General features: G+C 40.6%; 1 protein-coding gene across 1 annotated transcript; it reads left to right on the top strand.

The window, feature by feature from the left end:
- Nucleotides 1-3,925: 3,925 nt before the first annotated feature.
- On the top strand, nucleotides 3,926-14,460 carry LOC147727485 (amphiregulin-like). The gene is made up of 5 exons (XM_086961558.1): nucleotides 3,926-4,082; nucleotides 5,032-5,220; nucleotides 7,958-8,147; nucleotides 10,458-10,616; nucleotides 12,309-14,460. Exons 1-5 carry the CDS (start codon nucleotides 4,022-4,024, stop codon nucleotides 12,394-12,396), a joined length of 687 nt encoding a protein of 228 aa, XP_086817684.1. The 5' UTR covers nucleotides 3,926-4,021; the 3' UTR covers nucleotides 12,397-14,460.
- Nucleotides 14,461-15,366: the final 906 nt, after the last annotated feature.

Genomic DNA, 15,366 nt, shown 5'->3' on the forward strand with positions numbered 1-15,366 from the left:
CATAAATTATGGAAGGCGTTTATGAAAAAGTTTGGTTTGGGAAAATTCAATAGATATACGAGGATATATGAGAATAGGGCATTTCCGGGAGATATATTTTCTGATTCAATATATAGAGAGTGGTATCGAAAAGGAGTAATAAAACTGGGGGACATTATGGGGACACAAGGGATGAAACAATTTGGAGTAATACAGAAAAAATTTAATTTGCCAAGAAGTCATTTTTTTAAGTACTTACAAGTAAGAAGTTTCCTACAAAATAAAAGAGGGGGGACGAGAGGATTTGAAAAAAACAATATACTAGAAATAATAGAGAGTGGAGTAGATTGCACTATTAAAAGGTTTTACGCAGAGCTAAATGAGCACAGATCAGATGACATAGCCAAATGGGGGGAAATTTGGTCAACGAAGTTGGGTATAGAACAAGAATGTTTTAAAGACTCATTAGACTTAGGGATAAATATTTTGTGTTCTGCATCACTACAGGCACAGCAATACAAGACCTTGTACTGGCTTTATTATACCCCGGCTAAACTAGCACAATGGGGAGCGACAACTGGCATACATTGTCCTAGGTGTATGAGTGCAAATGCAGATGCTATTCATATGTTTGCAACATGTCCAAACTTAGCCATATTACTTAAGGAAATAGAAATGTTCTTACAAAGGGCATTAAAACTAGTTGCTAACTTAACACCTGTGACTATATTACTAGGGGCAGTTGGTAGTAATGAAGATGAAGCAGGGAAATACTGTATCTTTATTGCTATGGCAGTGTATAGACTATGCATAGCATCTGCATGGTTAGATCAAACGGCACCATCATTTCATCAATGGCTAGCCAGGTTGTTGAGTATACATAATTTAGAAAGAGCAATCTACTCAAGAAGGGGGAAAAATTCGAGGAAACTAGGCTTGAAAATATGGGAGGCTATAACGAAATGGAAGGAAGAAGGATGATGTATATAGAAAATGTATATAATTCGTATTTGTATATAAACTGTATATAATCGATAATATCTAGCGTATATTTAATGCATATAAAGGATATCAACATCAATATATAAGCTTTAGGATATTGAGCTAATCTTAACAGCGACTGATGTTATATTTTGTTTTGAAGAATAAGCTTTACTTTATTCTATGTCTATGATATATGGAGATGTATTGTATGAATATTCCATGGTTATGTAGTATTGTTTATTTGTTCCACGCCCCCTCTGTGTTCCAGAGGGTGGAAAATATTTAAAATCCTTCAATAAAAAGAATTAAAAAAAAAAAAGGAAATGCCACAGTAAAGGTGTAGTAGCTAACATCATTGTTCATAAATAGTCAGGATTGCACGTTGAGGCCGCTTTATGGGGTGAAGGCAGCGGCTGCATGAATCCGCGTGCCCAGCAAGTTCTCAGTTTAATATGGTAAAATATAAGTGCAGAAATCTATGCTTAGTCTTCTGGTCAAACTTCGCCATTTATAAAATATCTTGGAGGGTGAATGTGCTCGAACGACTTCACCATTGCAATACCTCTACAGACGCCCGCCTGCTTTCGTGGTCCAAATTTAACATTTTGGCTTCTGCTGACGGATTAAGGTCTCCCTTGGACACCTTCTCATGTTTTTATCATAGGAATATTTCTACAGGCACCCGCCTACCTGCGTGGTCGGAATCCTATAACTACAACCTAGGAATCTGGTTCCATTTGACTGATTAAGATTTTAAGCCCAGGACCGTACAAGTGCCCTTTCAATTAGTAAGAAGATACTGACAGCTTCAGGCTCCATACAGAACAGTGCCATATTACTACTAAGCCCTGATGAAGTTCTCTGAAGGAGAATGAAACTCGTTGGCTGGAATTTAAAGCGTTTTTTGGATATTGAATATAAAATAAAGGAATTTATATAAAATTACTTTGTGATCGCTTGGACTTCATTTCTCCGCCAAGGCCCACCCAATTGCAATTTGAAGGATCTGGAACACCGTGGCGCCAATAGATTGTTGATGCCAGGGCTGTTTGCGTCAGATCATTGGATATCAGAACTGGCATGAGGTGCAGAACTGTATAGTCAAACGTCTATTCTGTAAAAGCCTTGCTTGATCTCTTAATTCTGGAAGAAAAAACTAAAAGAGAGATACTCTTGGAGTGATGAGCTCTAGTGGGATTTCTTAAATTATTTCCTGGCTCTCATTTTTGGCTGCTCTTGATTTGTGTAGACGGAAAACATTGTCACAGTATGCCCATATCTGCAACACAGTTTTACATTGCAGTCTTTTTTGGATGTGGATATAAAACACAGGGCGCGGCGACATTTGTAGTGTTCCGCTTTGGTATATTACCATTTCTGGATTTCGCAGATGTGTGATAAGAAATAAACAGAGAAGTGGGGGACATTTAGGCTTTGTGGGGATGCGGCTGAATCACTGCATAGTAAAATGTCTTTTTTTTTCTCTAAATCCAGAAATTATTTTATTTTACCCATTTATGAGACCCCACATGATTAACTGTTTGGGCAAGCTGGCATCTTATTTCTGTTATGCAAACGAAACTGTCGTTTTTAGTTACATTTGGATGGACTTTTACCTCTATTTTATGACTGTTTGCTTTTAGGGCCTTGCCCATGAACAATTTGAACTCGAATATTGTATATGGAATTGTAGCTTGTATTGAGGAACACGCTGAATGTAACAACTTAATTTCTCTTTTGGAAAATGGATTAGGGCTCATAGATCCAATGAAATAGCGAGGTATTTTAAACGAAATATTTATTTTGTCAATGGAAGCATACACTTCATTAAAAAAGGATTTTATATGTGTTGTATTTTAAAACTCCGCATTTGTGTATGTTAATGCAGATGCCGTTTTGTGATGTTTGTATTGTTTAAAATGTCCAGCGCCAATATAATACAGAAAATAAATTAAACAACTTTCCAAATTAAACAGCTTTCCAAATATCTAATCGTGCTAGGACAATCTTGCGTGCCGTGGTCACTAAAACGGGAGGCTAAAGGGCATAGTGCAAACAAGAAATCACACGTCCTAAGTGACAACACACCTGGTTTTAGCTTGTTAGCAATTTCTGCCCTTGACTTATGTTAAGAGTCGGCCGTTGCGAGCGTTCATCGCGCTATTTAAATCGTCTATGGCGGTGCATCAATGTATTTCTAATGAGGCGTGAGGCACCCGTGATGCGACGTGGCTACAGGAATCAAATCCAGAGACATCGATGCAAAGTTCAACGTTTTATTCAGATTCATAACAAATAAGTACACAGAAAATAAGGCAGCTTTCAAATTTCCGGTATGGCTTTAGCAAAGTAAAGACGCCAGTCCATCACTGCCTCCGGAAGCGTGTGTTCACTGCAACCAGACTAAACTCTTTCTAGGAATCCAGGTGAGTTTTCACTCAGGGTGTCTTTTCTTGAGATATGGCATGTGATGCTATAGAACGTCCGGCCTAAAATAAAGTCAAGGGTCGAAGACTGCAAAAAAAGCCGGACAGTCGTAGACACATCATCTATACAGTTATCAATAAGTAAGGGATGTTCAGAAAACGAAGAGGCTGCGGTTTTTTTCGCCCCGGTTTAGGAAGGACAGGTGATATGCAAGCCCAAACCTGAATGTTCCAACCCTCTGCCCCGGGCTACATTTTTTCGGAGCGGCTGCTTCCTGTGTGTGTACTTGTGTCTGAGTTCTTCAGCACCATTACCTCTTGACACCCCACCGCCATCCCCACCCCTCCCTGCGCGTTTGCCTCCGCAGGGCTCCCCCGGCTGAGTCACTCGGCTCGGGTCTGCACATCCGTAAGCGCGCGTGTCACCTGGCGGCGGCGGCCCCTCCCCGCGCCCGAGCTCCGCCCCGGTCACACCTGTAGCCGTGCCTCTCGTGCGTCACCGCCTCCGCACCCTGCTGCCCTTTATAGGAAGCCGGCCGCCCTGAGACTGTCGCAGAACGAGTTCAAAGCCCGCCGCGCGCTAGACACCTGCTCCAGGAACTCGCGCCTCTCCCCATCCGCACAAGAAAGACATGGCTTCCCTGCCACTCTCACCCTGCCGGCTGCTGTTGTGCACTCTGGCTGTCTCTCTCGGTAAGAAGCTGAGCCACCCCTGCTGCTTAGTATCAGAGACCCTCGCAGTCCTTGGATGCTGCCCGTGGACAGAGTGCAGTGCTCGGTCCCACCGCCGGGGTGGGATGTGAGACACTTGCAGTTCTGTGGGGCTTCCACATACACATGGCCCTGTTGCACCGCTGGGTGGTATGTGAGACCTTTGCTGTTCAGTGAGGCTGTCAGTGGACACGCGCAGTCAAATGTCCTGCGGATGGGTAGGACTTGAGGCCCCGCAGGTCAGTGAGGCTGCTGATGGACAAACGGCAGCACCATAGCCCACCGCTGGGTAGGATACGAGTCTCTCGCTGTTCAGTGGACAAGCTGCAGCGCCCCCCTGCCCCAACTCTGGTGGGCCTGGCGATGCTCGCACTTCTCTCTGGTGGATTGTGAATGGTGCTAGGTGCCTGATACACCTCTGCGCGAAGCCCAGGCTGCTGGCATCATCGTGTGAGCATCCTGGGGCTGCCCGGGCATGGCTGCCTGGCCGGACCCTGTGGCGTTCCACCCGCCTGCATGCCTTCAGTGCGACGGCGGAGCTTCAGCTGCGAGATGCCTGGGCTTACTCTAAAATGCTATTCTGAATTATTTGTTTTCGTTTATTTGCTGCTCCTGCTACTTTTTTCTCACCCCTTGAACGGGAAGTTAGTAGAACTCCTTTACTAAAAAAAAATGTGCAAATTAGGCTTGGATGTCTTTGGAATATTTTGTTTCTTGTGATTATATTAGACTGCCTTACTATTTATTCGAGGAACATATGCACGTCTATCCCTGCCATATGACTTGCAGATGCGCAGCTTCCTCCTACTTTTGGGGTCTAATGCGCACTTTAAATTGCTGCTCTATGGTATTTAGTAGGGCTAATTTCTTATCACATCGCTTGTGCTTTGGCGGTGCGTGCTATAATTGTCATTATTTTTTCTTTCTCCAGTATGCAGGTACTCAGTGCTTGGGTCTACCCTCCCCGGCACCGAATCGGCGAATAACGTCACCCTGCATGCAAACGCCAGCTTGGATGGGGCCGAGCTCCAGTCTGGGGGCAGCTTTGAAGAGGAAGGCGACTACGACTCCGAGGACGACCCCTCAGTATCTGAACTGGTTGTCGAAGGTGGAAACCAAAGTAAGTTGGACATCTGCTTTTGTTTAAGATGGATGCATAGAGGACAAGGGCTTTTTTTTCTCATGCTGCATTTCTTGAGTAGCTTGATTCCTTCAGTTTTTTTGTCGGGGTGTTCTCAAACCTGTCAGAGAGCGAGGGTTTCCTGAGATTACATTGTCTTTTTTTCACGGTGGTATAGTAGGATACCTTTAAACCGAATATTTGCCAAGGCCAGTTACTAGAGGTATCCAACTCTAGTCTGAGAGGACAAACTAAGCCTGGTGATTTGGAAAAATTAGGTATTTGCAAGTCCACTGAACTAGGTGTGGTTCTACACATTACAGAACTGTGGGTGGTTATCCGTCTCACTGGGGGGTGAAAATGGGAGCATTCATAGCTGTGGAGTAAAATGAAATGTGGCACTCCTGTTAATATTGGACCTCTTTTGTTGCAAAATTAGCTTTTGTCTCCCAAGCTAGAATTTAAGTCCATCCAGTAGTATCCCCCAGTAGTGTTTATAAAACAGAGTGGAATATTCAGTCACCTACCTTAATTCTGCTATTAGCCACCCACACCATTTACAATTTGTGCAGAAGGGGGCTGGATGTTTTTCACCCATGTATGGTGTCTAAAAGAATCAGAACAACCTATCATAGGTGTCCTTTAAAAGGAATCTGAGCCTGATTGTTCTGCAGTGAGGTAGACCGTTGCCATTACAGCATAAGGTGTATCTACAAATGCCTTCCACCTGCTAAGCCAGGAGACATGAGAGTGTGTCAGATGCATAGCTTTATTAAGTGGTACTTCATCATCATCTTGGGAACCTCCTTACGGGTGAATGGCACAATTTCAGTTCCTGCTTAAACACCTATGTTCAAGGGTCGCAGTATATGTTTTGCAGACTTTATCATACCAAATATTTACATAACATTCAGATTTTGGCGCTGCAAGTACCAAATTCCACGTTATTCCCCACTATCAGGGAAACTCTTGTACTGGATGCTATTTATATTACCTGATAAATAGTGATCTCCAGAGTAGGGTTATTAAGCTGGAGTGGTAAATATTGGACCAAATTATGGGACACCCGCAATGAGGATGTTGAAGTCTATCTACCAGGAAAGCGCAGATTCAATAGTCTTGTTTTGCATTGACCTAAGCACATCTATTTTAATTTAATAAACTATAACTTAGTAGTTAGTTTTGTAAATAGATGCTAACAAGTTGGCAATGACCTTGGTCAATGACTGACACTTGGTGTCCTCAACAAAGGGAAACTGAACAGACATAAGGGTGACAACAACTAAGGGGAATAATAAAACATCTTACTCTGGTAGTAGGAACATTTTTTTCCCTGTCTCCTGCTTACTTCCTTGGACGACAGCGTCCATGTTGAGGAAACTGTCCAGGATAAATAAGAAAAATGCTGGGTTTTTTTTAAACCGTTCTAAGAAAAGATACTTCCTTGCTGGTGGTTGATAGGCCCAACCCATGTAGAGTTTAGAGTCTGTGGCATGATTACACGTAACCTTTAGCCTGGAATGTGTTAAGCCCTCCTGGAGCGCAGCCTACTTGCCAACCACTGTAGTTAGTGGTGGAGGTTGCAACATCTCACCCAGTGAGGCAACAACGTTAATGATTACTTTCCCATGTGCTTACTATGCAGGTGTTGAATGATAGCACTCAGTGATTACAATATTCACTTGGATATAGGCCCAGACTTAAATATAGACAGAGTACCTGCAATATTCAAGCCTTTGCCTGCTAATTGGTAACCAGGCGGAAGTTAACGAAGTCAAGAGTGAGCTAGCTAAAACAAGGAGTCCATAAAGTTCAATATTATGTTAACTAATAGTAAAGCTGCATCCCTGCCCAGATTAACAGGTACATGTCTACAAAACTGACAAATGACAAAATAGGGCACTGCTGTTTGCAGCTGTCTAATTGACGCCTACTGTTTTTGATAAGATTTTGTATGTACCTATTTAGTTCTTCTGTTGGCTGCTGTTCCACGCACCTCTATGATTGTGTGAATCAATGAATGCAGTCTAAAGGTTTGGGTTAATATCAATGACAGAGTGGCTCATAATTAGTTGACTGGTAAAATGGGGTCGTAATCTGTTCATATGGTGAAGTAAAACCACCTGGTAATACCGCATGTAGTAACAATTGTTGAAGGGCGGAGTAGTTATCACTGAAAAACATGAAGTAATAACACTCTACACTACTTGAAGTTAGGATCTTACAGACACATGCATCATTGTTGCCGTTTGCGATTTCTTAATTGCAAAAATTAAGGAATCGCAATTAAGAAATCACAAACGGCCAAGCACCAAGAAATCACATTTTTTTTGCAATTTCTTAAATTTCCTTAATTGCGATTCACAATTTGCAAATCGCAATTAAGGAATCCCTTCCCCTTGATTCCTATGGGCCTAGAGGCCCATAGGAATGAATGGGAAGTCATTTTCAATTTGCGATTAGCAAATGCAAATGCAATTTACTTTGATGCATGTGGGCATAAGTGTTCAGTGCATGTCCTACCCTTGGTAGCAGCCTTGTGTGTTTGTCCTTGCTTCCTCACCTCTCATGGTACATGTGTCCTCCTCGGACTTGAGGCATTCATTGATTGTTTAAAATCCCACCTTTGCTTGGTATGTTCTTAACTTCACTTGAAACAAATCTCATTCAAACTGTATAGAAGAAATGGATGTCCTGGACTCTTGTTTTAACAGCTTTTCCCGGTCTTGTTTTCCAGCCAAAACTGTGAAACCCGAAAAGACCACAAAAAAAGGTGAAAAAAGGAACGGTGAAAGAAAGAGAAAAAGACAAGGAAACAAGGAAAACAAAAAGACAAAGAAAGAGAGCCCGTGCGAAACGACTCATAAAGATTTTTGCATTCACGGCAAATGTCGATACCTGGATGCACTGAATGAAGTAGCTTGCATGTAAGTTTCAGAGCCTTAAGTTGTATTTGTAAAACTGTTCATCCTCTAGAACTAGTCTTTCAGTGATGGGAGTACAATGTTGGAGCCATAAATCTAGAAGTCTACATCAGACAGGCCTCAATTCACAAAGACGTCGCTGTGACTAACTTTTCTAGTACCCAGGCCTGCAAACTTTGAAAATCTTTCCCACGTCATCTTTATCCCCGTCAAAAACTCAAGGATTTTGCTCGAAAATGTAGTACTAAACACTATATGACAGATTTGTATTGCACACAATTACGAGTAATTTCAAATAATTTGCCTGAAATTTTAAGCAACTGCAAAATCACATTAAATAGATTGTGCACACCCCTAAATAGAAATCCACACACCATACAACACAAACACATTTCTAAGAGGGTAGCTCGCAATCTTTGCAAATAATAGATATGTGCTTGAGTCCCTTTCTATTTATTTATGAGTTTTATATAGCACGAACTTGATCCGTGGGCATCAGAGCACTTTACAGTGGTTAGTTCTAGAATGTGATTGCAAAACATTTTATTTCCATACAATGTTATCATTCTTTCTCCTTTGGCATCCCAATCCCCATCTCATTAGTAATACTCCAGAGCCCAAGTTCTGCTTCTGACATCAACAAAGAACTACGACCCCAGCCAGTGTCTTGATTATTTTCCCAGCACATGTGTTTGCATGCAAAGAAAGTTGCAACACATCTCCCACTGGTATCGCCTAGCAATTGTAGCATGCATAAACTGTTTGATGGAATGCATAGGCTGCATAACAAGCAACGGAGCTTCCATCTGCTTGTAAATAAAAAGAAAAGGGCTTGCAAAGGTGTATGCATCTTCCGAGTTGTATCACACCCACGCTAATTTATAACTCCTTCTTGAATGCTAAAGCCGTGCTTGACGGCTGGCAGTATTTCATGAAAATCTGGTTCTGCTCGAATGCCCCTGGGTTTGAACTGGGTGTCATCATCAGTGGTGGGAAAATATCTCGAACCATTCTGTGAACAGGTTTAAAGCGCCTTGCAGAAGTCTTGAATTGGTTTCCTGTCTGTCAGGGTTCACCAAAACCCGGCTTTTGTCTTCCCATACGCAAAGGGCTAGGTATTCCTCCATACAAAGAAATCCACTTAAAAGTGATTGATTTTTTTATTTATTTTATTTTTGTTACCACACAGACTGGTGTAAAAAGATACAGCTTGACTTTAAGTGGTGCAGATAAAAATGGTTGGGAGTGAGTGTGTCAAAGTTATTTGTCTTGAAAGTTTGTGAAAGTCTTCAAACTTATGAGTTAGTAGCATTCACAGACTCTTTGTCATCCTAGAAATGTTCCCAGTTTTTCTCCGCTGGAGAAAGTTTCCTTCCCGTGTGGGGAATAGGAATAATCACTTCTAAGCTTGGTGGGGGTGTAGGGAAATGGGTTTCTCTATGGGGATAATGGCTTTCCTGTGGAGGGAAAAAAAGATCTACGTTTTGGCACCAGGGTGCACTTCTGTGGAGTGGTCATGTGCTCTGTGTGAAATTCTACACTGTGGAAATAGTAGCGCTGAGAAAGTAACACGTCACATTCAGTAGTACTCGTGGAGTTCTACGCACAGCTTTCAAGACTTACTAGCTGGAATTTGTGGTTATTTCAAAATGTACTAAATCAGAATGTAGTGTAAGGAGTACTACTAAGTATGCAGAATTACTACTTTTCTTTGTGAATAGGTTCCCCTGCTCTTACTCTTCCAAGAACAATGAAACAACAGTAGCGTTGATAGCTGATTCTTTATTGTGTGGTTTGGAGGAATAGTCATAAACATTCACTTGGCAGATGAGCTGTGCTCATCAAATACACGCATGATTCTCAAAATCCATATTTCAAAAGTCAGAAATCTACCCCCTTACTTTTCCTCCAGCGACATACAATGGATTTACAAACAATTCCAACAATATTCCTAAACAATTTCAAATGTTGTAGCTTCACAGGTGTACTCCAATGCACAACATATACCATATGTAGTTTCCTCCATGTGATACAGTCTACATGTGAAATGATTTGGAATTATACATTTGCACAGCTTACTTAAAAAAAATCTTTAAATGAAGACTTGTCTCCTTCCTACACCCCAACTACCGTTAAACCTAAGAGTTTTATCTCCCCTTCAATTTTGAACAGTTAGGGGGTGGAGGAGGGAAGTAGATTCAAGTTAGTAATAACCATGTATGAAATTGATGGCTTGTGAAAAGTTGCTTGTAAATTGAACATCACAGTGGGGTTGTGCTCCTGCTAACCAGGTTATGTTGGTCCTCTTTACAGATGCCACCACAATTTCATTGGACAACGCTGCAGTGACATGTTCTTGAGGACGAAGACAAACGGGGAACTCAGCGACACGTCCACAACTGCACTGGCCATAGTAGCTGTCCTTCTGTCAACCATCAGCTTCATCGCCATTGCCATCGTTATTGGAGTGCAGTAAGTACGACTCTGGTTTTCTTGGGTTGCTTAAAAAGTACTAGACCATGTATTTGAGTATTGAGAATGTAACATTCACTGCAGAGTACCCAGGGATCAACAATTCCATGCCTTGTAATGGGTCCCAAACTCGTCCCCTTGGCAAGGGGCCTTTTTTTGTCATCTGACTGCACAGGTTTAACCTGTTGGGAACAACAACTGCTATGTGGGTCATAATTGCAAATTGACCGTTAAAATCCCTGTTATTTCCCTGCCACGTAATTACCATTGGGGTGTGGCAATTCGAGGAAGGAATTAAAGGGAATATATGATTTTGTGGACTTGCATGCAGAAATTAGTGTTTCCAAATCGATTCCCTCATTTTCCATCAAAGATTCACACGAATATTTCACTTGACTTCTGAAGCCAAAATCTCTGGGCTCTATTCACTAAGGCAAAATAGACTTAGGTCTAATTTTTTTACTTTTTGGAATTCACAAAGGTAACTTTACTAGTAGTAACTTACCTTTTTGAACACTGAAGGGTAGTAAACTTAGACTGAAGTCTGTTTCTTACTTTTTGACATTCACAAAGGTAAGTTACTGCTTGTAACTTTACTGCTAGTAAACTTAGTAGTAGTAACTTTACTACTAGTAGGTTTACTAGTAGTAAAGTTACTAGTGGTAACTTACCTTTTTGAATACCAAAAAGTAGGAAACTTAGACTTAGATCTAAGTTTCCCACTTTTTGCTATTTACAAAGGTAAGTTACTGCACGTACATTTACTGCTAGTAAATTTCCTAGTAGTAACGTTACTACTGGTAACTTTACTAGTTGTAAAGTTAGTAACTTACCTTTTTATAAATATCAAAAAGTAGTAAACTTAAGTCTAGGCTTAACTTTGCGAGTCGGGCCCTGGATGTGGGGAAAAAATCTCATAATTCCAATAGGATCTGTAACTATTATTACTGGGCCTAAACACATTTATAGACCCCACCCATAACATGAACGTGAGTGCCATGCAGCAGCACATTGCGTTGCACTAGTGTGGAGGGGTGTTCCGAAATTAGACCTTGCATGACACTACTTTGGCAAGCAACACTACAGTCCTTGCTCGGGCCATAGATTGTTCTTTCAGTTGAAGGCATAAATAAGAGCACAGCTGTTTGCTTAACTCCTGTGGTTTCCTCACTAATTGTTTACCATTGTGCCACCTTTATTGTATGTGGATATTTACACAAAGCACTACACCCGTGGAAACTCACAACACAATTGGTACTCTCACTCATGCCAACCTGCTACAGAAACCAAACCGTTTGAATCCACCATAGCAAACCACCCCTGCCATCACAAGGATACACATGACGATCCACTGTGGGTACTTGCTCATGCTAAATTGCTTTAGGTTTTCACTTCATCCATACCAAACATTACATGGAAATAACCTCTACTCTACATACCGACACCCTTATAAGAAAGCATTCTACCCATCTGAAAAGCTCTTCAGAGACTCATGAGGAGCATGAATTGCAATATACATGGAACTACAATATAATAAATGCAATACATGCGGCAGTATATATGCCTTCATTTGCATAGCCATTAACTTTAATTCAATGCTATATTGTAATTTGTCTATGCAACTTTGTCAATAAAGGTTTTTGAAAAATAAAAGTAAGAAACTTTAATTGTAATATTTTACTCCTTCTACAGCATGAAAAAAACCTACTCGACGGCCTATGAAGGAGAAACCGAGGAAAAGAAAAGACTTGGACATGAAAATGGAGACATGGATGTATGAAACTGCTTAAAACCAACAAGGTGTGCACACCCACTCTGCTAACTAAAACCTGTGGGGCAGGACTGCATGTATTGTCATAACTGATGAATTTTACTGCAGAGCACACATTTCAGACCGATACGGATGTGCTCTGCACCTATGACAAAACATCCAATAACGAAGCACAAACAGCGCGTGAAAGTGTACTATGGCCCTAAAGCAAGAAAAAAAGGAATGGGCTAACCCCCGTTGGGCAGTGAAAGAAAACAATAATTGAACAGCTGCTAACATTAAATATGTCTGGGGTTTACCTTTGCAGATTGTTTTCTCTGAATGTTAACATTCGAATTTTTTTTATCGAACACTATGCCTTTTTTTTTGTTGTGACAGAGATATAATCTAAAACCCAGCATATCTTTTAATACAGTGGCAGCAGCTCACGTTTGTCTGAAAGTCCAGGCTTACAAGCATGTGGTTGCAGAACGTTGCCTATGTCAAGAGTGATTTCAATGAGTTGGAAAAGGTGGGGCACTAAAGGGCTGTGACTATGACGTATAGCTAAGAAACCATTGCAAGATGTGTGGTCTGAGAGTAAGGGTGCTGCCTACTACATATGAAATACTTTATAAATTCATACAGGTTTTTTTTTGGAAAAGAATCACCAAAATCAGCTGATAGATAGGTATTTAACAGTTTTTGAAGCACCTTTATCCTGGGCCCTAAGCCGCAGACAATAGTAAATTTAATACTGAGTAGCACCTTGTCTGCTTGCTATCTCTACCCTAGGAGAGGCAAGTGTACAAGGGGAATAACTTGGTTATATTAATTGAATAAATGATATCTTGTGTCTCAGCATATCGCTGATAATCAACAGTAGCTACCGTTTCGCTCCATCGTGGTTTCACAAAAGCGACTTCAGCTGATGTTCTCATAGACATAGAGGTCTCCATTCGATCCTGGTGCAATGATTGGGATTTGCTTTGCTAGGGATCAGCCCTGACTATCCCTCACCCACTTATAGTACCGATCTCAATTGGGCTCTCCAACCCTTCACCCAGATGCGATCATTGGAGTTTCATTTTAATCTTTTGTTAAAAAAAAATGGAGTAGCATTATTCCTTCCATTCCTAAATCTCTTGATCTTGAACAACCTACATGGAACCAGAATAAATGATAACCCCATACTAAGATATAAAAGAAGATTGGGATAGTTAGTCTACAGTCATTAATACATGGCACTTCTGCATCCAAAAGTGATGGAGCATTGACTCTGTACCTTAATCAGTCAGAGCCCGCTTCCTGCTCATTATGCTTTAGATTGGAAAATGGAAGAAAGTCTAGGTGTATGTTGCATTAGTTTGGGGTGGCCAGCTACTGTTGATGTGGAAAGGACAGCTGTAACCCTGTCAGGCTAAATTTAAGTATTTGAATAGCAAAGATGTATTAATGTTTGAATGACATATATTCAACCTATTTCCCACTAAATGTACCCAGTGCTCTTGAAGGCTCTCCTGTATAGCAACCCATTATCCACAACGGCCAAAAGATAGGAGATACCCAGATTATCTGTTATTTCTGTGAATATTTACATTTACCTGCTAGAGTGCTTCTAGAATATTAACTTTACGTTTTGGTGTTATTGTGTGGATGGAAACGTGATAGTTTAAAGGCGACATTTCAACATTGTGCCTTCTGAAATTACATTTGAATGGTGGTTCGTGAACAGATTTTCTATCATTTTGAATATTTTGCATTTTCATGGTGTATTCATTTTAATTTTCAAACAAGGAATGCATGAAAGCACTTCAAACGTTAACTAACGCTGCAGAGAAAGTAGTATTTTGTCATGTTATTTACAATATTTTTTTATCTTGCCGGATATTAATCTTAGGAAGAATAACCAACTGCCAAACCGATTGTATTTTACTCTGAAAAAGTGTACTGAAGCCATATTTTTTTAATATATGTCGTGCATATTTATTTATTTTAATATTTAATATTGACTGTTGAATTTATAATTCCTTGAAGAATTTTAATATTTATTTTTTAAAGATGAAGCAATAAATATTTTTTATTCAAAAGAAACACTCTGGTGGATTATTTTTTTTATCTCACACGTTTCAAACGTTATTATCCGATTGCAGACTAGGTTTTCATCAGTGCTCAGGGTTTTGGGAAACATTATCACACCTGTCTAGATCAACATTGCAATGGATTGTAGCTGTCATGTTGTTTTTTGCGAAGATCAAATCCAAGAGAATGCCCCAAAATATTTTTTCAAAGCCACTACTAGTCACATATTGTTTTGAAACTTCTCCTTAATATCCACGTGTGCCAGGATTTTTATTATGAGCAAAACTTCTACCAACCCACGTCGTTTTATTTTAGGACGTCTCATGTTAACATATTTTTTCTTTCAAAATTAACAGGGTTACAGACTTTTTTATAGAAATGTCATTGCCAGGTGTGAGTTTTCACACCAATTTATGTTGTATGACCCTTGAATAAAGGTTCATTTATAGGGATCTCGATCTTGGCTTTCGACTTGCCTAATTTTGATAAAAAGCTGCTAAAATATCAACCCCTAGTTCCCAATATTCTCACGACATCATTGAGTGAGGCGACATTTTCCCATGTACCATGCACACATTCTATGTTTTTGCAGTCACAACTATTGTTTAAAGCTGTCTAACAAAAGAATTGAAAGGCAACATTGTTCCATTGGAATAAAACTTAGGTTGTGAGGTGAGGTCCAGTCACAAATATGTTTAAAAGCTGGCTAACATAACACATAAAAATCAGCATCGTCCATGGTGTGGTGGAATAAAGGTAAATAAGCACACCCTCACATGCAGAAGTTGTGGCACCTCTGGGACGTGAATAGGGTTCCCCAGCTTCAAATACCACAGCTCTGCACCTAACAAATCACATAGCAACACAGGGCTCCGTATTTGAGCTGGGGAAAACCCATTAAAGTCCTGCTATAGAAGA

Source organism: Lissotriton vulgaris, chromosome 3_1 (genome assembly GCF_964263255.1).
Source record: "Lissotriton vulgaris chromosome 3_1, aLisVul1.2, whole genome shotgun sequence".
Classification (NCBI taxonomy): Eukaryota; Metazoa; Chordata; class Amphibia; order Caudata; family Salamandridae; genus Lissotriton; species Lissotriton vulgaris.